The sequence below is a fragment of the Oncorhynchus gorbuscha genome, linkage group LG22 (assembly GCF_021184085.1).
Source record: "Oncorhynchus gorbuscha isolate QuinsamMale2020 ecotype Even-year linkage group LG22, OgorEven_v1.0, whole genome shotgun sequence".
Lineage (NCBI taxonomy): Eukaryota > Metazoa > Chordata > Actinopteri > Salmoniformes > Salmonidae > Oncorhynchus > Oncorhynchus gorbuscha.
The window spans coordinates 26,941,376-26,964,916 of NC_060194.1; the positions used below are offsets into that span (position 1 = coordinate 26,941,376).

Genomic DNA, 23,541 nt, shown 5'->3' on the forward strand with positions numbered 1-23,541 from the left:
ACAGACGCAAGGACACAGACCCAGATGCATGGGCACACACCGACAAGCACCCACACATACACATGCACACACACGTACCATACACACAGGAAGTTGGAGAGAAGGAACGACAGTCTGAGGTCATCTTATATAGGGATTAGAGAGAGAAGTCTGGCCCGGCCTCACCCCTCACCCCTCTGCTCTCACGCTACACCCTCCCATGGTGCACTCCCTTGGGGGTCCGATGCCACCAGGGTAAACCAAAACGGCACTCTGTGGGAGGGCTATTGTATCCTATCTCAAGACAACAACAACAAGCGTTACCCCTCTCTTGCTCTCTGCTCTCTCTCTCTCTCTCTCTTGCTCTCTCTCTCTTGCTCTCTCTCTTGCTCTCTCTCTCTGAAGCTCTGTAAATAACCCACAAAACAGTACACCCACAAGACCTTGAAGAGGTGATATGGGACTGGGTTGTTGAGCTAACTAATGACTAGCTAATGAGCATGTTGAGTGGCAATGTGGGTGGTGAGGTGACATAGTGACACTGCTAACTAGATGGTGATGCTGAATGATCCATCTGGCATGTTGCATTTCTGTCTCCATCTAATGTTCTGAAGTGTCCTATATAGCCTATACCTCGTTATATATGATGTGTGAAAGTGGCCTATGTAACCTATACCTCATTCTATATGCTGTGTGAAAGTGGCCTATGTAACCTATACCTCGTCCTATATGCTGTGTAAAAGTGGCCTATATATCCTATACCTCGTTATATATGATGTGTGAAAGTGGCCTATGTAACCTATACCTCATTCTATATGCTGTGTGAAAGTGGCCTATGTAACCTATACCTCGTCCTATATGCTGTGTAAAAGTGGCCTATATATCCTATACCTCGTTATATATGCTGTGTGAAAGTGGCCTGCACACTATATCCTACCCTCAATGTTCTCTCACTATTATATTCATTATGCAGTGTTGGAGAGGACGCTGTCTAATGCTACATAAACAAGAGTTGAGCTACTCAACTGCCCTATGAGACGAACAGACAGAACTTGTAGGAGTCAAAGTTGGAAGAAAATGTTTGTCACTGGCTAGGTTTTCACTCAATTTGTGGCAGAATTTCATACAAATGTTCTAAAACCTGCATTTAAAAAAATGCACATTTTCCCACCAGAGATGTTTCCATCAAATAGACTTTCGATACAGTTACATATCGCAATGTTATTTTAGATGATATTAAATCAATACTTTGACTCCAAGTATCAATTTGTAAAAAATATATACAGTACCATTCAAATGTTTAGACACACTTACTCATTCAAGGGTTTTTCTTTATTTTCTACATTGTAGAATAATAGTGAAGACATCAAAACTATGAAATAACACATGGAATCATGTAGTAACCAAAAAGTGTTAAACAAATCAAAATATTTTTAGATTTTAGATTCTTCAAAGTAGCCACCCTTTGCCTTGATGACAGCTTTGCACACTCTTGGCATTCTTTCAACCAGCTTCATCTGGAATGCTTTTCCAACAGTCTTGAAGGAGTTCCCACATATGCTGAGCACTCGTTGGCTGCTTTTCCTTCACTCTGAGATCCAACTCATCCAAAACCATCTCAATTGGGTTGAGGTTGGGTGATTGTGGAGGCCGGGTCATCTGATGCTGCACTCCCTCACGCTCCTTCTTTGTCAAATAGCCCTTACACATGCACAAACAAGCACACACAGATTACACACACAAACACACAAGCCTCTGTCACTGAAGACTATGCTGAGAGCTCTCTGTCTGTGTGTGTGTGTGTGTGTGTGTGTGTGTGTGTGTGTGTGTGTGTGTGTGTGTGTGTGTGTGTGTGTGTGTGTGTGTGTGTGTGTGTGTGTGTGTGTGTGTTCAAAGGGCTTGTGTTTCAAATGTAAGGTTTCATAACATGCTCGTTGCATAACAGTGGGAGTCAGGAGAGGGGAGCACACACATGCATCACACGCACATCACATCAACCTCCCACACTTTCATTGGAGGGAATCACTGAGGAAAATCCTCTTTTACAACCACATTTCAACCAGTTGTAATGATGTCACAGTAAACAGCTGTAATGATGTCATAGCAACCAGATTATCTCTCATGTTCGCACGCTCAAATTGGGATTCAGAACACTGTTCAGGGAATGCACGACTGTTTCAGTATCTCAGAAAATCTCGATCAGTACACACCTAATACACTACCGTGTCAGTTCAGGCACTCCTAATCGGACTACTTTACTTGATCTAGATTGATGGTCACTGAAAAGGTTCCCTTCACCCTCAGGAATATTCTGAAGAATAGACATTAGGTATATAAAAGAGCTGGTTGATCTGACGTTTTTGTATAGTATTTGAATTATAAATAGTGCTGGAAGGGACTGAAAGGTGCCTCCCTGACAACTTTATTTGTCACATGCGCCGAATACAACAAGTGTTCACCTTACTGTGAAATGCTTACTTACAAACCCTTAACCGACAGTGCAGTTCAAGAAGAGTTAAGAAAATATTGACCAAATAAACTAAAGTAAAACATAATAAAAAGTAACAAAAAATGGCACCGGAACCCCATGTTGCTTTGCTGAGTCAATGATTGGGGGTTCAGGTTAGCCGAGGTCATTTGTATATGTAGGTAGGGGCGAAGAGACTATGCACTATAGACGGACTCCTATATTTTAAATGTTTCCCCTCTTCCTCTGGATGGAATAGAACTAGAATATAATCCTGTGTGTGTTCTCCAGTCCCACTAGTCAGCCATGAAGTTGAAGTCTGTCGCATGACATCCCTGTTCTCTGCCTACTTCTTCTAAATGGACATAGATACATACTAGGTCAGGGAGGCCAAGTGTGTGTGTGGTAGATGTCCACGTTGTGCGTAAGTCATTGCTGTTAAATAAACGGGTAGCCTAGTGGTTAGAGGGTTGAACTAGTAACCGAAAGGTTGCAAGTTCATATCCCCGATCTGACAAGGTACAAATCTGTCGTTCTGCCCCTGAACAGGCAGTTAACCCACTGTTCCTAGGCCGTCATTGAAAATAAGAATTTGTTCTTAACTGACTTGCCTGGTTAAAAAAAATAATCAGTAAACGTGAAAGTGGGCCAAAGGCTGGAGTCGAACAAAGATTATTCAGCGCTACACAACACTCTGGCTTCCATGTCGTCTCCCAGGCAGGAACTCACCCCCATTCGGCCCCTAGTGGCACTGCACTGACCTGCTGGGAAAACACCTCCACTTGAATAACAGCAGTCTGTTCGGTACTCTAACATGGAAACCAAACCAGCTGCCCCCTAGTGGCCACTGCACTGACTTGCTAGGAAAACACCTCCACTGGAATAACAGTAGTCTGTTCGGTACTCTAACATGGAAACCAAACCAGCAGCCCCTTAGTGGCCACTGCACTGACCTGCTGGGAAAACACCTTCACTGGAATAACAGGAGTCTGTTCTGTACTCTAACATGGAACATAAACCAGCTGCGCCATCATGCATACATTTATTTTGTCTCCCTACACCAAACGCGATCACGACACGCAGGTTAAAATATCAAAACAAACTCTGAATCAATGACATTAATTTGGGGACAGGTCAAAAAGCATTAAACATGTATGGCAATTTATCTAGTTAGCTTGCTGTTGCTAGCTAATTTGTCCTGGGATATAAACATTGAGTTGTTATTTTACCTGAAATGCACAAGGTCCTCTACTCTGACATTTAATCCACACATAAAACCAAAGCCAACCGAATCATTTCTAGTCATCTCTTCTCCTTCCAGGCTTTTTCATCTTTGAACTTATATGGTGATCACATCTAAACTTCCATATGTTTAAAACAAAGACCGGCAAAACAGTTCGCCTTTCAATCACCCACGTGGGTATAACCAATGAGGAGATGGCACGTGGGTAGCTGCTTCTATTAACCAATGATGAGATGGGAGAGGCAGGACTTTCAGCGCGATCTGCTTCAGAAATAGGAATGACTTCTATTTTAGCCCTTGGCGTCGCAGAAGCTCGTTGGCGCACGCGAGCAGTGTGGGTGCAATAATTGAATAACATGGATTTCTACATTTATTTTTCGATGCTCGCAGACGTGTCTGGTCTGGTCAGCATGTAAGGGTAATGTTTTGATTGTGAATGTTCTGTTGATCTGGATGTCATTTGAACAGTTTCAAAGTTAACTTTCTGTATATTGCTTATCTATTGTTTCTTTGTACTGAATGTAAATGTATTTGTTTTGCGTGTGTGTGCGCATATGTGTGTCTTCCTCATCAAACGCTGGATCTGAGTTGAGTCACCAGGATTCCTCCATGACATCCATCAAATCATTAATCATCCTCCTCTGTCCTCTTGATTAGACATGGAGGTTTCATGGTCACCTGCACCATGGCAAATTGTCCCCTGCTCCTGTGGCAAGAGAGGAGAGGAAAGGGAAGAAGAGGGGAGTAGAGAGTGGGGAGGCGAGAGCAGGGGGAGGGAGGGGAGAGTAGAGAGTGGGGGGGGGGGAGAGAAGAGGAGGGAGAGGAGAGGAGGGAGAGGAGAGGAAAGCAGAGGAAGGGGAGAGCAGAGGGAGGGGAGCACGGCAGAGGGAGGGGAGCACTGCAAAGGGAGGGGAGGGGAGAAGAGAGCAGAGGGAGGGATGGAAGTGAGGAGGGAAGAGGAGAGGGGGCAGAAAGACAGGAGAGGGGAGAGGACAGGGGAGAGGGAAGCGAAGAGGGGAGGAGAGGGAAATGAGGAAAGGGGAGTGGAAGAGAGGAGAGGGAAAAGGGGAGCGGAGAGGGAAAGGGAGAGGGGAGAGGGAAAAGGGGAGGAGAGCAGAAGAGAGGAGAGGGAAAGGGGAGCAGAGTAGGGAAGCGGGGATGGGAGCGGAAAAGGGGAGCGGAGAGGGGGAAGGAAGAGGAGAGCAGAGGGAAGAGGGAAAAGGGAGGGGAGGGGATCAGAGGAGAGGAGAGGGGAGAAGGAAGAGGAGAGCAGAGCAGAGGGAAGGGAGGAGAGGGAAAAGGGAGGGGAGGTGAAAAGGGAGGGGAGGGAAAAAGGGGAGCGGAGAGGGGAGAAGGAAGAGGAGAGCAGAGCAGAGGGAAGGGAGGAGAGGGAGGGGAGGGGAAAAGGGGAGCGGAGAAGGAAGAGGAGAGCAGAGCAGAGGGAAAAGGGAGGGGAGGGAAAAGGGAGGGGAGGGGAAAAGGGGAGCGGAGAGGGGAGAAGGAAGAGGAGAGCAGAGCAGAGGGAAGGGAGGAGAGGGAAGGGAGGAGAGGGAAAAGGGAGGGGAGGGGAAAAGGGGAGCGGAGAGGGGAGAAGGAAGAGGAGAGCAGAGGGAAGAGAGGAGAGGAGAATACTGGGGTTGAAGGGGAGGAGCAGGGGAGAGGAGAGGAAATGAAGGGGAAACCGGAGGAGAGGAAGGTCTTTTGGATGGCATCCTAGAACATGTCTAGAGACGCTCTGAGCTGACAGTGATGCTCCCTGGCTGTAATGCTGTTCTGTCTGTGTGACAGGAGACGGGAGCTGTCAGAGCACTAAACCAAATGTCACTCAGCCTAGCCTAGAGAGACTGGGGCAGTTGTCAATGCTCTCCCAAAGAAAATAAATGCACACGTGCAAACACACACACACTAGCATTATAGGCAACCCCCTGTAAATGTTCTGTACAGACTCTTTGTGCGAGAACATCTGGGAACTTTTAAAGAGGATGTCTAGGGGATTAAGAAGCTACTAATGAAGGATTAGGGCTTTTAGAAGCTATGAAAGTGTGGAGTCACAGACCTCTCAGACCCTGTTGAAAATCTCCCTAACGGTTGCCTACTTACTTAGCTATGTACTAAGTACTAGACACACACACAAACATTATGATAGATAGTCCTGAAGGTGCACACACACACAGTGCAGTATGGTGGATAGTCCTGAAGGTTGTCCCACGGTTGTGAGAAGGTTGTAAGATGTTGCACCAGCCCACCAGGCTGGCAGATGGGAGGAGGTCAGTATAATAGCGCTACCTTGGCCCACACGCTAATTGTCCCTAGCAGCCTGTCACCTTGTATGGTCTTCACGACAGCTACGTGTGTGTGTGTGTGTGTGTGTGTGTGTGTGTGTGTGTGTGTGTGTGTGTGTGTGTGTGTGTGTGTGTGTGTGTGTGTGTGTGTGTGTGTGTGTGTGTGTGTGTGTGTGTGTGTCCTACCTGAGCGCACACCCAGCACTGACAGCGGTTCTTCACAGAGAGGGAGGACCCTCTGTCTGTCTCTGCCCTGCTCCCTCTGTCCATCGCTCTCTCAATTCAAAGGGCATGGGAAACATGTTTACATTGATAAAGCAAGTGAAATAAACAATTTTAAAAATGAACAGGAATCATTACACTTACAAAAGTTCCAAAGGAATCGAGACATTTCAAATGTCATATAATGGCTAAATAGATAAATATGGGTTGTATTTTCAATGGTGTTTGTTCTTCACTGGTTGCCCTTTTCTTTTGGCAACAGGTGCTGTGATGGCACACTGTGGTATTTTACCCAATAGATAGGAGTTTATCAAAATTGGATTTGTTTTTGAATTGTTTGAGGGTAATATGTGTCTCGAATATGGTCATACATTTGGCAGGATAGGATGTGTATCTGAGTATCCACTTCATTTTGTGGGCAGGCATGGGGACATAGGCAGACCTGGTTCTCAAGAGGAGGCAGGCTATGGCGGCGTCTCTCAATAGCAAGGCTATGCTCACTGAGTCTGTACATAGGCAAGGATTTTCTTAATTTAGGCTCCGTCACAGTGGTCAGGTATTCTGCCACTGTGTACTCTCTGTTTAGGGCCAGATAGCATTCCAATTTGCTATGTTTTGATAATTTCCAGTGTGTCAAATAGTTAACTTTAAATGTCTTTCTGTCCTGGGGCTCTGTGAGGTCTGTTTGTGTTTGTGAACTGATCCCCAGAACCAGCTGGCTGAGGGGACTCTTCTCTACATTAATCTCTCTGTAGGTGAGGGCTTTGTGGTGGTATGTGTGGGCGTCACATACTTTTAGGTGGTTGTAGAATTGAACAGCAATATTCTGGATGTTGAGAACTAGTGGGTATAGTCACTCATTCTGCTCTGCATACATTGTTTGCGGTTTGCGTTGTACATTAAGTATTTTTTTGCCAGATCCTAATTGGTATGTCGAATGTGATGCATAGAAGGCCTTTCTTGCCTTGTCTGCACTGTTCTCGTGCCTTTGCCAATTCGTTGATATACATGTTGAAGAGGGTGGGGCTTAAGCTGCATCCCTGTCTACCCCATGGCCTGTGGAAATAAATGTGTTTTTTAAAATAATTTTAAACACACACTTGTTGTTTGTGTACATGGATTTTATAATGTGGCATGTTTTCCCCCCAACAACACTTTACATCAATGTGCATAGCAGACCCTCATACAAAATTTAGTCAAAAGTTTTTTTTTTTTATCAACGAAGCATGTGAAGACTTTGCCTTCGTTTTGGTTTGTTTGTTTGTCAATTAGGGTGTGCAGGGTAAATACTTGCTCTGTCATACAGTCATTTGGTAAAAAGCCAATTTGACACCGGTTAGTTGAGGTAATATGTACATGAAGGTAGAGTTATTAGTGACTATACACAGATGATTACAACCGAGAGAAGCAGTGGTGTAAAAGAGGGGAGCAATGCAAATAGTCTGGGTAGCCTTCTGGTTAGGTGTTCATGGAGAGGTTGTTGTCCTGGCACCACACAGCCAGGTCTCTGACCTCCTCCCTATAGGCTGTCTCATTGTTGTCGGTGATCAGGCACTGTCAAACTTAATGATGGTGTTGGAGTCGTGCCTGGCCGTGCAGTCATGAGTGAACAGAGAGTACAGGAAGGGACTGAGCACACACCCCTGAGGGCCCCTGTGTTGAGGATCAGCGTGGCGGATGTGTTGTTAACTACCCTTACCATCTGAGGGTGGCCCAGGATCCAGTTGCAGAGGGATGTGTTTAGTCCCAGGGTCCTTAGCTTATTGATGAGCTTTGAGGGCACAATGGTGTTGAATGCAGAGCTGTAATCAATGAATAGCATTCTCACATAGGCATTCCTTTTGTCCAGGTGGGAAAGGGCAGTGTGGAGTGCAATAGAGATTGCATCATATGTGGATCTGTTTGGGCGGTATGCACATTGGAGTGGGTCTAGAGTTTCTGGGATAATGATGTTGATGTGAGCCATGACCAGCCTTTCAAAGCACTTCATGGCTACAGACGTGAGTGCTAGTCATTTAGGCATGTTACCTTAGTGCTCTTGGGCACAAGCACTATGGTGGTCTGCTTAAAACATGTTGCTATTACAAACTCGGACAGCGACAGGTTGGATATGTCAGTGAAGACACTTGCTTGCAGTACACGTCCTGGTAATCCATCTGGCGCTGCGGCCTTGTGAATGTTGACCTGTTTTAAGGTCTTACATCGGCTGCGGAGAGCATAATCACAGTCTTCCAGAACAGCTGGTGCTCTCATGCATGTTTCAGTGTTATTTGCCTCGAAGCAGGAATCAGGAGGATAGAATTATGGTCAGATTTGGCAAATGGTGGGTGAGGGAGAGCTTTATATGTACAGTTGAAGTCGGAAGTTTACATATACTTAGTTTGGAGTCATTACAATTAGTTTTTCAACCATTCCACAAATTTCTTGTTAACCAACTATAGTGTTGGCAAGTCCGTTAGGACATCTACTTTGTGCATGACACAAGTTTACATACACTAAGTTGACAGCTTGGAAAATTCCAGAAAATACTGTTGTGGCTTTAGAAGCTTCTGATAGGCTAATTAACATCATTTGAGTCAATTGGAGGTGTACCTGTGGATGTATTTCAAGGCCTACCTTCAAACTCAGTGCCTCTTTGCATGACATCATTGGAAAATCAAAGGAAATCAGCCAAGACCTCATATTTATTTATTTTTTAGACCTCCACAAGTCTGGTTCATCCTTGTGAGCAATTTCCAAACACCTGAAGGTACCACGTTCATCTGTACAAACAATAGTACGCAAGTATAAACACCATGGGACCACGCAGCCATCATTCCACTCAGGAAGTAGATTCGTTCTGTCTCCTAGAGATGAACATACTTTGGTGTGAAAGTGCAAATCAATCCCAGAACAACAACAAAGGACCTTGTGAAGATTCTAGGGGGAACCGGTACAAAAGTATCTATATCCACAGTAAAACGAGTCCTATATTGACATGACCTGAAAGGCCGCTCAGCAAGGAAGAAGCCACTGCTCCAAAACCGCCATAAAAAAGCTAGGCTACGGTTTGCAACTGCACATGGGGACAAATATACTTTTTGGAGAAATGTCCTCTGGTCTGATTAAACAAAAATAGAACTGTTTGGCCATAATGACCATAGTTATGTTTGGAGGAAAAAGGGGAAGGCTTGCAGGGAAAGATCACCATCCCAACCGTGAAGCATGGGGGTGGCAGCATCATGTTGTGTGGGTGCTTTGCTGCAGGACAGACTGGTGCACTACACAAAATAGATGGCATCATGAGGGAGAACAAATATGTGGATATATTGAAGCAACATCTCAAGACATCAGTCATGACGTTAAAGCTTGGTCCAAATGGGTCTTCCAAATGGACAATGACCCCAAGCATACTTCCAAAGTTGTGGCAAAATGGCTTAAGGACAACAAAGTCAAGGTATTGGAGTGGCCATCACAAAGCCCCGACGTCAATCCCATAGAAGATTTGTGGGCAGATTTGAAAAGGCTTGTGCGAGCGAAGAGGCCTACAAACAGGACTCAGTTACACCAGCTCTGTCAGGAGGAACGGGCCAAAATTCACCCAACTTATTGTGGAAAGCTTGTGGAAGGCTACCCAAAATGGTTGACCTAAGTTAAACAATTTAAAGGCAATGCTACCAAATTCTAATTGAGTATATGTAAACATCGGACCCACTGGGAATGTGATGAAAGAAATAAAAGCTGAAATAAATCATTCTCTCTACTATTATTCTGACATTTCACATTTTAAAAATAAGTGGTGATCCTAACTGACCTAAGACGGGGATTTTTTACTTGGTTTAAATGTCAGGAATTGTGAAAAACTGAGTTTAAATGTATTTGGCTAAGATGTATGTACACTTCTGACTTCAACTGTATCTCTGTGTGTGGAGTAACAGTCATCCAGAGTTTTTTTTCCTCTGGTTGCACATTTAACATGCTGTTAGAAATTTGGTAAAAACAGATTTAAGTGTCCCTGCATTAAATTCCCCGGTACTAGGAGCGCCACCTCTGGGTGAGCGTTTTGTTGTTTGCTTGCGTTTTGCTGTTTGCTTATGTCAGACTACAGCTCATTCAATGCTGTCTTAGTGCCAGCCTCAGTCTGTGGTGGTATGTAAACAGCTACGAAAAATACAGATAAACTCTCTTGGTAGTGGGTCTACAGTTTATCATGAGATACTCTACCTCAGGTGAGCAATAGCGCGAGACTTCCTTAGATATTGTGCACTAGCTGTTATTTACCAAAATATATATAGTCCACCGCCGCTTGTCTTACCTGTTCTTTCCTGCCGGTGCAGCGTATAACCCGCCAGCTAGCTGTATGTTGATAGTGTCGGGAGAGAGGGATGTTGTTTTTTTACTGTTTTCCAGAAGTGGTTAGAGTCTATGGAATCTTCAATTACATTGATTTGATTTCTGATGTGCTGTTCCTTCATTTTCCGTACTCCATTTCTGTTTTGTTTGTGATTCGCCATAGTGAAGGCGTAGGGTCTGGGTCTTTATGTTTTTGGTTGGCTAGGTTTGTTCATTTCTTTAGGTGTTTGCAGTCTTCATCAATCCATTTGTCATTGTTATACATTTTTGCCGTTGTTCTGTTTGAAATTCTTAGATTTGAGAGGGAAGTTGAGAGGTCAAATATACTGTTTAGGTTTTCTACTGCCAAGTTTACACCTTCACTATTACAGTGAAATGTTTTGACCAGGAAGTTGTCTAAAAGGGATTGAATTTGTGGTTGTCCAATAGTTTTTTGGTAGGTTGCCATACTTCTTTCCTTCCATCTATAGCATTTCTTAATGTTATTCAGTTCCTTTGGCTTTGATGCTTCAATTTCTTTTTCACTCTCCCTCATATGTTGACTCTTACTCACTTCCTCTCTTTCTTACCTTCTTCAAAATCTCATTACTCCTTTTCACTGTCAGTGGTGGAAAACAACAGTCATCAAACATAGTTTGATGATAATAAAAAGCCTCTGAAGGATGTACTACAGTAGCTGTATTATTTTGAACACTCTTCGACAGTGATGCGTCTCTCCCGCTCCTCAGCAGTGAGAAAGGCCTTGATACAACACCTCAGATCATATCAATCTCATACATGAGGACAGAGGATGTCTCTCTCCAGCTCCTCAGCAGTGAGAAAGGCCTTGATACAACACCTCAGATCATATCAATCTCATACATGAAGACAGAGGATGTCTCTCTTCAGCTCCTCAGCAGTGAGAAAGGCCTTGATACAACACCTCAGATCATATCAATCTCATACATGAGGACAGAGGATGTCTCTCTCCAGCTCCTCAGCAGTGAGAAAGGCCTTGATACAACACCTCAGATCATATCAATCTCATACATGAGGACAGAGGATGTCTCTCTCCAGCTCCTCAGCAGTGAGAAAGGCCTTGATACAACACCTCAGATCATATCAATCTCATACATGAGGACAGAGGATGTCTCTCTCCCGCTCCTCAGCAGTGAGAAAGGCCTTGATACAACACCTCAGATCATATCAATCTCATACATGAGGACAGAGGATGTCTCTCTCCAGCTCCTCAGCAGTGAGAAAGGCCTTGATACAACACCTCAGATCATATCAATCTCATACATGAGGACAGAGGATGTCTCTCTCCAGCTCCTCAGCAGTGAGAAAGGCCTTGATACAACACCTCAGATCATATCAATCTCATACATGAGGACAGAGGATGCGTCACAACTGGCAAACTATTCCCACAATAGTGCACTACTTTTGACCAGGGCACTATATAGGGAATAGGGTGCCATTTGGGATGCACACTGCTGTAAGAGGCAGCCAAGACCCGGCAGCAGGAGACGGTTGTAGCCTGAACACAAACCCTCCTTTACACTACTTTACCAATACATTTCTCATCTGTCCCGGTCCACAGCACCATAGCATTCATTGTAAGTAAGTGGGGCTTGTTGTCATTCCCAGCCAGGTGTGTGGTGTGTAATACGGGTCAGAGCCCTGTAGTACAGCATGCCCAGGCCCAGTGGTGGAGGTGTCTGTGCTGCAGTGTCTTGTTTCATTAGCAGGTCAGCCTGATTATACGTGTGTAGTGAGGAGGACCGGTGGTAAGGGAAGTGGCCTGGTTATCACACAGGGGAGGGGCTTACACACTTCAATATGAGAAGTTGTTACCGGGTAAGATCTGGGATTAGTTTAAACCTCCCTGCATTACTATGCTTTGTGCCATACAAGGCATGAATATGTGTCTGGATTTGGCCATGTGTCTTGAAGTTAGTGTGTGTTGGGGTGGAAAGGGGAAACGAAGGCCTTTCCTGAGCTTGGTGGAAGGTGAAGGAAGCCGTCCTGAGAAACCGGCAACAAACACCCCAAACACACACCTCTCCCTACTCACACACGTGTCCCAAAGCACCTCAACAGACTCCTAGAACCCCCCCACACGCACAAAACCGAGGCCTTGGTGTCCTTTTGACCTAAGGCCTTGCATTGCTTCCATCACCAAGGTCTACCTTTCAGTTGAATATACACCTGGCCTAGGACAACACAGGCAGTTGTCTTTGCTCCGATGGCTCGGTTGGTTAGAGCATGGTTCTTGCACCACCAGGGTTGTGGGTTTGATTCCAGCACGAGACTAAATGTGACCACTGAATTAGCATATTGTTCTCCGCCAATGGTGATGTCAAGAAGTTTCCACCCCTGGACCCCATGTAAACACTATGCTCACATGGGAGCCCCACACAGCCAGAGTAGTGGTCTGGTCTACTCACAGACAGACCCACAAAGCTCTGATGCACATGGAGACGGTTTCCCACTGTCACAGAGTGAGTGAGTGCTTGCGTCGGTGGGTGGGGACTGTGTGTTTTTGTGTGTTGAGCATGAGTGTATAGGGTGTGTGTGAGGTTTGAGTTGTTTGTGTGTGTTTTCACATATGCGTATGTGCAAGAGAAAGTGTTCCAGTAAGGCCCCTAAGTACAGTGAGATTGACCATGTGACATATTGAGTCTAAAGCTGATAAATCATTTGTTTATTCCAACAATGTCTCCTCCCACTCGAAAGCTCAAGAATGAAAATGAACTGGGTTGTATTGTAAAGAGGTAAGGTGCATCACAGCATCTCACTTCTGACCTGTAAACCCCAGCTAGTGAGTTACTGGAACACTATCTCTGTACTGTACTTTACCACACGCTCAGTATTTTACCAGGCAGATGTCCATTTGCAAAGTAGGTTATTGATTTGATTTCAACCTGAAAATGAGATCAAAGAATTGAGTTAAGGTCACTGAATAGTAATGATGCAGAGGGAAAACATGCTCATCACAGTAGCTCATTATTCAAACTATTTTGCCCTTTTCTCAGTTTGTTTTTCAGAACATGAGGTCTTCCTTAGTGAATGCATTTTTCAACCTTAGTTTGAATATTCTAATGCTTTAATGTCCCCCTTGATCTCTGACAATATCAGGGCTACTTCAGTATTTTTGTATATGTTTTTTATTCTGGATCCTGGGGTCCAATCACAATAACATACAACACATACCACATTATTACACACTACTCTACCACGACAATACAACACATTATTTGTCTGTACAGCAAGCCTCCTGTGTTAGTCTGTACAGCAAGCCTCCTGTGTTAGTCTGTACAGCAAGCCTCCTGTGTTAGTCTGTACAGCAAGCCTCCTGTGTTAGTCTATACAGCAAGCCTCCTGTGTTAGTCTGTACAGCAAGCCTCCTGTGTTAGTCTGTACAGCAAGCCTCCTGTGTTAGTCTATACAGCAAGCCTCCTGTGTTAGTCTGTACAGCAAGCCTCCTGTGTTAGTCTATACAGCAAGCCTCCTGTGTTAGTCTGTACAGCAAGCCTCCTGTGTTAGTCTGTACAGCAGCCTCCTGTGTTAGTCTGTATGTAAGAGACCGGAGTTGAATTATTCAAAGCTGTAAGAGCTTGTCCTGGTACTTAGTTAGTACTTACCTCGTAGTATGACACTGCCGTCGCTCTCTAGCGCTTTCCCTCTTAGAAAAAAGGGTTCTGTATAAAGGGTTCTATGAGCGAGAGAGTCACAGAAGGGAAATGAACAGATGGATGGATTTATGAAAGGAATAAAGACAGCTCAAAGACTGATAGAACAAATGAGTGTTGAAGTAGAGGAGAGCACCTGTCATCATCCGATCTATAATCTGACTATCACTGTTAGGGGAAAAAAGCTATTCAGCGCCAAATGCTAACAGAGGGTGGCCTCAGACGGTCTTCATGCTGCTGACTGTTTAGTGCTTATGCTAACCCAGCGTTGTGTTGACTGTGTGCTGAGTTTCAGGCTGCTACACTATTAAACTATTCTTATCTCAGTGTTGACTGTGTGCTTAGAGAGTACAGAGTAAATACAGAGTCCAAACACTGAGTGAGAATATATACTGAGTGTACAAAACATTAAGGACGACTTGCTAATATTGAGTTGCATACCGTTTTTACAGCCTCAAATAGTCGGGGCATGGGCTCTACAAGGTGTCGAAAGCGTTCCACAGGGATGCTGGTCCATGTTGACTCCAATGCTTCCCACAGTTGTGACAAGTTGGCTAGATGTCCTTAAGGTGGTGGACCATCTTGATACACATGGGAACTGTTGAGTGTGAAAAACCCAGCAGCGTTGCAGTTCTTGAGACAAACCAGTGGCACCTACTACCATACTCTGTTCAAAGGCACTTAAATACACTGCTCAACAAAAATTAAGTCAACACTAAAATAATATATCCTAGATCTGAATGAATGAAATATTCTTATTAAATACTTTTTTCTTTACATAGCTGAATGTGCTGTCAACAAAAATCACGCAAAAATTATCAATGGAAATCAAATTTATCAACCCATAGAGGTCTGGATTTGGAGTCACACTCAAAATTAAAGTGGAAAACCACACTACAGGCTGATCCAACTTTAATGTAATGTCCTTAAAACAAGTCAAAATGAGGCTCAGTAGTGTGTGTGGCCTCCACGTGCCTGTATGACCTCCCTACAACGCCTGGGCATGCTCCTGGTGAGGTGGTGGATGGTCTCCTGAGGGATCTCCTCCCAGACCTGGACTAAAGCATCCGCCAACTCCTGGACAGTCTGTGGTGCAACGTGGCGTTGGTGGATGGAGCGAGACATGATGTCCCAGATGTGCTCAATTGGATTCAGGTCTGGGGAACGGGCGGGCCAGTCCATAGCATCAATGCCTTCCTTTTGCAGGAACTGCTGACACATTCCAGCCACATGAGGTCTAGCATTGTCTTGCATTAGGAGGAACCCATTGCCAACCGCACCAGCATATGGTCTCAAAAGGGGTCTGAGGATCTCATCTCGGTACCTAATGGCAGTCAGGCTACCTCTGGCAGGCACATGGCGGCCCCCCCAAAGAAATGCCACCCCACACCATGACTGACCCACTGCCAAACTGGTCATGCTGGAGGATGTTGCAGGCAGCAGAACGTTCTCCAGACTGTCACGTCTGTCACATGTGCTCAGTGTGAACCTGCTTTCATCTGTGAAGAGCACAGGGCGCCAGTGGCTAATTTGCCAATCTTGGTGTTCTCTGGCAAATGAAAAACGTCCTGCACGGTGTTGGGCTGTAAGCACAACCCCCACCTGTGGACGTCGGGCCCTCATACCACCCTCATGGAGTCTGTTCCTGACCGTTTGAGCAGACACATGCACATTTGTGGCCTGCTGGAGGTCATTTTGCAGGGCTCTGGCAGTGCTCCTCCTGCTCCTCCTTGCACAAAGGCAGAGGTAGCGGTCCTGCTGCTGGGTTGTTGGCCTCCTCCACGTCTCCTGATGTACTGGCCTGTCTTCTGGTAGCGCCTCCATGCTCTGGACACTACGCTGACAGACACAGCAAACCTTCTTGCTATGGCATGGGAAGAGCAGGTGTCCTTAATGTTTTGTACTCTCAGTGTATATTATATGTACTGTATGTACATACAAAATTATTATTATTTTTCTTTATAGTAATAAATTATTACTATGTCACTTTATTAGCATCAGGCTAATAGATACTTTAAGTACTGAGGCAGCACTCAGGTCTCTGATCTACTGGCCCTGTTTTGAGTTAGCTGGATGCTAACTATGCTAACTCCCTCTCCTTGTGTATTTTCCAGGGAAGCCCCACAGCATTGAGAGCTCGGAGCGCGTGCAGCTGTCGGGGACCTATAACGTCCGCAAAGGGAAACTCCTGCTACCAGTAAACCGGTGGACCAGACGCCAGGTCATCCTGTGTGGCACCTGCCTCATCGTCTCCTCCGTCAAAGACAGCCACACGGGCAAGATGCACATCCTGCCCCTCATCGGAGGAAAGGTACAGTAAGACACGGACTGCTGTTACTTACACCATAGAAATAGAATGACTAGAATAGGCATACCCATTCAGTAGAATCACAAAGTTTCAACAAACCTCCCTTTACTGTGTCATCACCAACTTTCCTATTCCATTTCCATTTGTCTTCATTCTTGTGTCATCAGTGTGCAATCATAGAGATAAATCAACAGTCTTTAATCAACTCAGGGACAGAATCCTGGTGAAGGGCCAATAAGCCATCGTTGCAAATCAATGTTAACTCTTCCAACGTCTTATTTCTTATCTGTTTTCCCCACATGATGAAGTACTCTTATACCCTCAATGAATTCTCAGCCTTATTTACCTTGTCTTCCAATTGAAGTCATATCGTGGTTCTGCCTAGTTTCCCTATAAATACATTTTCTGGCTTGGCATTTCTCATTCCAAAAGGGGAATTAGGGAGGTAGCCGTTGGTTAGGGAGGTAGCCGTTGGTTAATGGCTGTTATCCCTTTATGGCTTTATGGCTGTGTATCAGCAGCAGGGAAGGATAGACCGGCCCATTGAATCAGCCCTAAGGGCCCTCCTGAAAGAGGCTTTCGATCACCCTGCCTCACACTGTAGCTAGCTATACAAAGGACTGTCCACATCCCACCACATCCACAGCTCAATCATCATGTCATGCACAAGACACAACCTCTAGATCACCATTCATCTCCACAGTGTGTTTGCGTATGCAATTATAAACCTATCTACATGTGCATACATGTTCGTGTGTGTCTATATTTACGCTTGACGGAAAATTGCAGACTAAGGCCATTTAATATGAACATCTTAATCTCTGCTGATGTCACAGCCATGATCTGTTAAATAGAAGAGATTCACAAATAGGGATTGTCTGGTCTACTGAAAAGTCCCTGGGTTATTATTGGTTTATTCGGATCCCCGTTAGCTTTTGCCGAAACAGCAGTTACTCTTCCTTGGGTCCACAAAAACATGACAAATACCAATACACTGGTACACTGAGACAAGAACAGTCACACAAATGATCTCTCCCTCAAAGTGTGGGCGTCTGTGTGTGTGTTCTTTGTTCAGTCAGTGGCCCTAAAGATGTTTAGCTTGTGTGTCTAAACCGAAAAGGTGTGTATGTTGTCTTATGTCTTGTCAAACTCTATTTGTTTTCAGACAATGGTTATACAAATGTCTGTTCATCTTCTATTTATCTTACATTGAGTGTACAGTTGAAGTCGGAAGTGTACATACATACACCTTAGCCAAATACATTTAAACTCAGTTTTTCACAATTCCTGACATCTTATCCTAGTAAAAATTCCCTGTCTTAGGTCAGTTACGATCACCACCTTATTTTAAGAATGTGAAATGTCAGAATAATAGTAGACTGATTTATTTCAGATTTTATTTCTTTCATCACATTCCCATTGAGTCAGAAGTTTACATACACTGAATTAGTATTTGATGGCATTGCCTTTAAATTGTTTGACTTGGGTCAAATGTTTTGGGTAGTCTTCCACAAGCTTCCCACAATAAGTTTGGTGAATTTTGGCCCATTCCTCTTGACAGAGCTGGTGTAACTGAGTCATGTTTGTAGGCCTCCTTGCTCGTGCACACTTTTTCAGTTCTGCCCACACATTATCTATAGGATTGAGGTCAGGGCTTTGTGATGACCACTCCAATACCTTGACTTTGTTGTCCTTAAGCCATTTTGCCACAACTTTGGAAGTATGCTTGGGGACACTATCCATTTGGAAGACCCATTTGTGACCAAGATTGAACTGACTGATGTCTTGATGTTGCTTCAATATATCCACATAATTGTTCTTCCTCATGATGCCATCTATTTTGTGAAGTGCACCAGTCCCTCCTGCAGCAAAGCATCCCCACAACATGATGCTGCCACCCCCGTGCTTCACTGTTGGGATGGTGTTCTTCACTTGCGAGCCTCCCCCTTTTTCCTCCAAACATAACGGTGGTCATTATGGCCAAACAGTTCTATTTTTGTTTCGTCAGACCAGAGGACATTTCTCCAAAAAGTACAATCTTTGTCCCCATGTGCAGTTGCAAACCGTAGTCTGGCTTGTTTGTTGGTTTTGGAGCAGTGGCTTCTTCCTTGCTGAGCGGCCATTCAGGTTATGTCGATATAGGACTCGTTTTACTGTGGATATAGATACTTTTGTACCCGTTTCCTCCAGCATCTTCACAAGGTCCTTTTGCTGCTGTTCTGGGATTGATTTGCACTTTTCGCACCAAAGTATGTTCATCTCTAGGAGACAGAACGCGTCTCCTTCCTGAGCAGTATGATGGCTGCGTGGTCCCATGGTGTCTATACTTGCATACTATTGCTTGTACAGATGAACGTGGTACCTTCAGGCATTTGGAAATTGCTCACAAGGATGAATCAGACTTGGAGATCTACTATTTTGTTTTTGAGTCAAGCAAAGAGGCACTGAGTTTGAATGTAGGCCTTGAAAAACATCCACAGGTACATCTCCAATTGACTCAAATTATGTTAATTAGCCTATCAGAAGCTTCTAAAGCCATAACATAATTTTCGGGAATTTTCCAAGCTGTTTAAAGGCACAGTCAACTTAGTGTATGTACACTTCTGAAGTACTGGAATTGTCCTACAGTGAATTATAAGTGAAAAAGTCTGTCTGTAAACAATTGTAGGAAAAATGACTTGGCTCAGGGACCAAATAGATGTTCTAACCGACTTGCCAAAACTATAGGTTGTTAGCAAGAAATGTGTGGAGTGGTTGAAAAACAAGTTTTAATGACTCCAACCTAAGTGTATGTAAACTTCCGAATTCAGCTGTATGTCTTACCCTGAAGGTGTGTGTGTGTGTGTGTGTGTGTGTGTGTGTGTGTGTGTGTGTGTGTGTGTGTGTGTGTGTGTGTGTGTGTGTGTGTGTGTGTGTGTGTGTGTGTGTGTGTGTGTGTGTGTGTGTGTGTGTGTGTGTGTGCGTGTGCGTGCGTTTTCTCTTGCCCTAACTGTGTGTGCGCAGGTGGAGGAGGTGAAGAAGCACAGCCACTCCCTGTCGTTCAGCTCAGCAGGGCCCCAGAGCCAGACCTACTATGTCAGCTTTGACAGCTTCACTGAACACTTGCGCTGGCATAGACACGCAGCTAAGGTACATTCACACAGTGTGCAGAGGAGTACAGCTCTGAGTGGCACAATATGAGATCCACAATAGCTGCCAGAGGTGTAACGCATATATGCTCACTCTCTCATGATCTCTCCTCTTCCTCATCTAAAGTGATGTAGGCCAAAGCCAGAACCTATTTTCTAAATATTATCAGGGACGAGCATGTCATGGAAGCCCAGGGGAACACTCAGAATAGAACCTGGAACTAGGAGGAGGAGTGGCACAAGCACAAGTCACAGACTGTAGAGTAGCTAGTTAATCATGTTTAGTGTGGGGAGTATTGTAGAGTACGGAGGTAAGGCGAGTATTGCGGAAGTGGATTAGGTATGCAGTAGGATGGGCCACTATGACAGACCGCAGTAGGATGTGCAGTAGATAGTATGTGGCCTGTTTGGTCCTGTCTCACTCACGGTTGACATCCTGACTTTCTCATTTTAAAAAGCTTGACACACACACACACACATCCCAGCAGTGGAGATAATCATGTTTGACACCAGGTTTCCCTTTCTTTCCATCCCCTCCCCCGGTGAGTCAGATGGTGTCCCAAAGGATCAACTCTGTGGACCTGTCCTGCTGCAGTCTGGAGCAGCTGCCTCCCAACCTCTTCTACAGCCAGGACCTCACCCACCTCAACCTCAAACACAACTTCCTCCCCACAGACCACCGTCTACACCAGCTACAGAGGTAGGTGGTACCATCCAGGGGAAAGGTCTGGGCTGGAATTATATGAGATTAGTTTTATGGCCTGGTACTAGGCTTGGCCTGGTAAGGTTGCATTGCCTTGACGGATCTGGGTATAGCATGGTTTGGCTGGGCCACAATAAGGTAGGGCTGGAGCTAGACTGTGCTCGACTAGACTGGACTAGCCTAAATTGGAGTGGAATTGTCAGAATAGTGCTGGGTTTAAGATGAATGAATAGGGTAGTGTCAGTCGGTTGGCTTAGGACAAGGCCTAGTAGAGCTGGGGCAGGGTAAGGCTGGCCTGAGCTGGGTTGGTCAGGACAGGGCCTAGTTGGGTTGGTTTGTCTACTAGAGTAGCCCAGACCTGTCTGCCTCTGCAGGGAGGCTTTTAATATGGCCTGCCTCCCTCCTTCACTCTCCCTCTCAGTACTCCTCAGAGGGCACCATCTGGCCCCAGATTAACCTAACATAGCAGGTGTAAAAGAAACGCCTGAAAGTAGATCCCCCACATACTGGTCTTGACCTGAAGAAAAAAATGTCTGGGAAGGTCCTGCACTGTCCAACCAATCCAGTAAATGTGAAGGAGGAGTTAAAATGGAGTGTCGCTATGTTAACGTCCAAAAGCCTGTGTCACGTCCAGGCTCTCTTTCCATTTTCCCTGAATACCAGAACAGACTCGGCAGTGGCTAGCCCCAGATTAAAGCATACAGCCAAGACATGTGTGTGTGTGTGTGTGTGTGTGTGTGTGTGTGTGTGTGTGTGTGTGTGTGTGTGTGTGTGTGTGTGTGTGTGTGTGTGTGTGTGTGTGTGTGTGTGTGTGTGTGTGTGTGTGTGTGTGTGTGTGTGTGTGTGTGCTCACACACCAGTCACAGCCCATTTTAGGATACTAGCCAGAAAATGATTTGCCATTTAACTGCATGTGCGTGTCCTTGTACTCTGAGAGAAGAGCAGAGTGGGGAATTGTATGTGTGTGAGAGAGTATATTGGGTTTGTGTGTGAGGTTGGTTGAAGGCTGCAGAACTGGGGCCTGGAGAATCTTGAAACAGTGGGTTCCTGTTTGATCATAGCAGATTAGAGTAGTGTGTGAATTTGCCCTTCCGACTCTGAATACACATTTGCTCTCTTCATTTGACCAGCTTCTCACAGCAGGAAAATAATCTTTCAGCAACAGAAAATGTGAAATATTATGTGGATAATAACTCATGGACATTTTTGGAGGGGTTGATACATTTTTTGTTTGGGCAAATCAAGTCTGACAATTAAGTGGAAAGTAAAAACTTTAGAAGCCTTTAATATACTACAAGTTTGCATTTCCTGTTACAACAACAGACTGATCAAATGATGAGAGAACATCTGTATGTGCCAGGACCGACAGGTTCAAGATGAAATGAGGCTCTGGCATGGCATATAATGATTTGCTGTTTCATATTCTGGGGATAATTACCATTTAAAAGACAGACATGACAGATGAAAAGCTTCTAGTTTGGTGCCTAAAAGGTGTGGTTGTTTATGTATGAGCGTTTAATTGCTACAGAGCATCCCTGCTGGTGAGACACAGACAGTTTTGTACTAATGAGTATGGTATATACAATAGTGGAGAGCGAGAGGAATGGTGGTAATGAAAAAAGATGGTGTGAGATGATGACTACACAGGTAGTGTCTTTTCTCTCTCTCTCCCTCTCTGTCCCAGCCTCCTGGCCTCCCTCACTTAGCTGGAATTAAATTGCCATGCAAATCAGTACCCCTGTCATCTAGCTTCCCTTTCCCTCCTAACAAATGATGAAGGGTGTGCCTGCGTGCCTGCCTGCGAGCATGTGTGTGCGTGCCTGCCTGCGAGCATGTGTGTGCGTGCCTGCCTGCGAGCATGTGTGTGCGTGCCTGCCTGCGAGCATGTGTGTGCGTGCCTGCCTGCGAGCATGTGTGTGCGTGCCTGCCTGCGAGCATGTGTGTGCGTGCCTGCCTGCGAGCATGTGTGTGCGTGCCTGCCTGCGAGCATGTGTGTGCGTGCCTGCCTGCGAGCATGTGTGTGCGTGCCTGCCTGCGAGCATGTGTGTGTGTGCACGTGTGTGCGTGCCTGCCTGTGAGCACGTGTGTGCGTGCCTGCCTGCGAGCATGTGTGTGCGTGCCTGCCTGCGAGCATGTGTGTGCGCGTGCCTGCCTGCCTGCGAGCATGTGTGTGCGTGCCTGCCTGCGAGCATGTGTGTGCGTGCCTGCCTGCGAGCATGTGTGTGCGTGCCTGCCTGCGAGCATGTGCGAGCACGTGTGCGTGCCTGCCTGCGAGCACGTGTGTGCGTGCCTGCCTGCGAGCACGTGTGTGCGTGCCTGCCTGCGAGCACGTGTGTGCGTGCCTGCCTGCGAGCACGTGTGTGCGTGCCTGCCTGCGAGCACGTGTGTGCGTGCCTGCCTGCGAGCACGTGTGTGCGTGCCTGCCTGCGAGCACGTGTGTGCGTGCCTGCCTGCGAGCACGTGTGTGCGTGCCTGCCTGCGAGCACGTGAGCATGTGTGTGTGCGTGCCTGCCTGCGAGCATGTGCCTGCCTGCGAGTGTGCGTGCCTGCCTGCTGAGCATGTGTGTGTGTGCACGTGTGTGCGTGTGCCTGCCTGCGAGCATGTGTGTGCGTGCCTGCCTGCGAGCATGTGTGTGCGTGCCTGCCTGCGAGCATGTGTGTGCGTGCCTGCCTGCGAGCATGTGTGTGTGTGCACGTGTGTGCGTGCCTGCCTGCGAGCACGTGTGTGCGTGCCTGCCTGCGAGCACGTGTGTGCGTGCCTGCCTGCGAGCACGTGTGTGCGTGCCTGCCTGCGAGCACGTGTGTGCGTGCCTGCCTGCGAGCACGTGTGTGCGTGCCTGCCTGCGAGCATGTGTGTGTGCGTGCCTGCCTGCGAGCATGTGTGTGTGCGTGCCTGCCTGCGAGCATGTGTGTGTGCGTGCCTGCCTGCGAGCATGTGTGTGCGTGCCTGCCTGCGAGCATGTGTGTGTGTGTGTGTGTGTGTGTGTGTGTGTGTGTGTGTGTGTGTGTGTGTGTGTGTGTGTGTGTGTGTGTGTGTGTGTGTGTGTGTGTGTGTGTGTGTGTGTGCAATTGAATGCATTACCAGACTAAAAGGCAGCAGACTTGTCTGTGAGGTTATCAGCTTTGATGCTAACATGGCAAACGGCCCATGAGGGGTGGGTTATATATCCTCCCGTCCCCTAGGGATGACTTGACTGAAGGTCACT

The 23,541-nt window shown here is 46.0% G+C and overlaps 1 protein-coding gene across 1 annotated transcript in view; it reads left to right on the forward strand.

The window, feature by feature from the left end:
- Positions 1–23,541, forward strand: part of LOC124009134 (PH domain leucine-rich repeat-containing protein phosphatase 1-like) — a 72,953-nt gene that overhangs the window by 29,605 nt on the left and 19,807 nt on the right. The window contains exons 2-4 of the mRNA XM_046320641.1: positions 16,311–16,507; positions 19,508–19,633; positions 20,184–20,332. Of these exons, the coding sequence (XP_046176597.1) occupies positions 16,311–16,507; positions 19,508–19,633; positions 20,184–20,332 (472 nt within the window). The remainder of the gene's footprint in view (positions 1–16,310; positions 16,508–19,507; positions 19,634–20,183; positions 20,333–23,541) is intronic.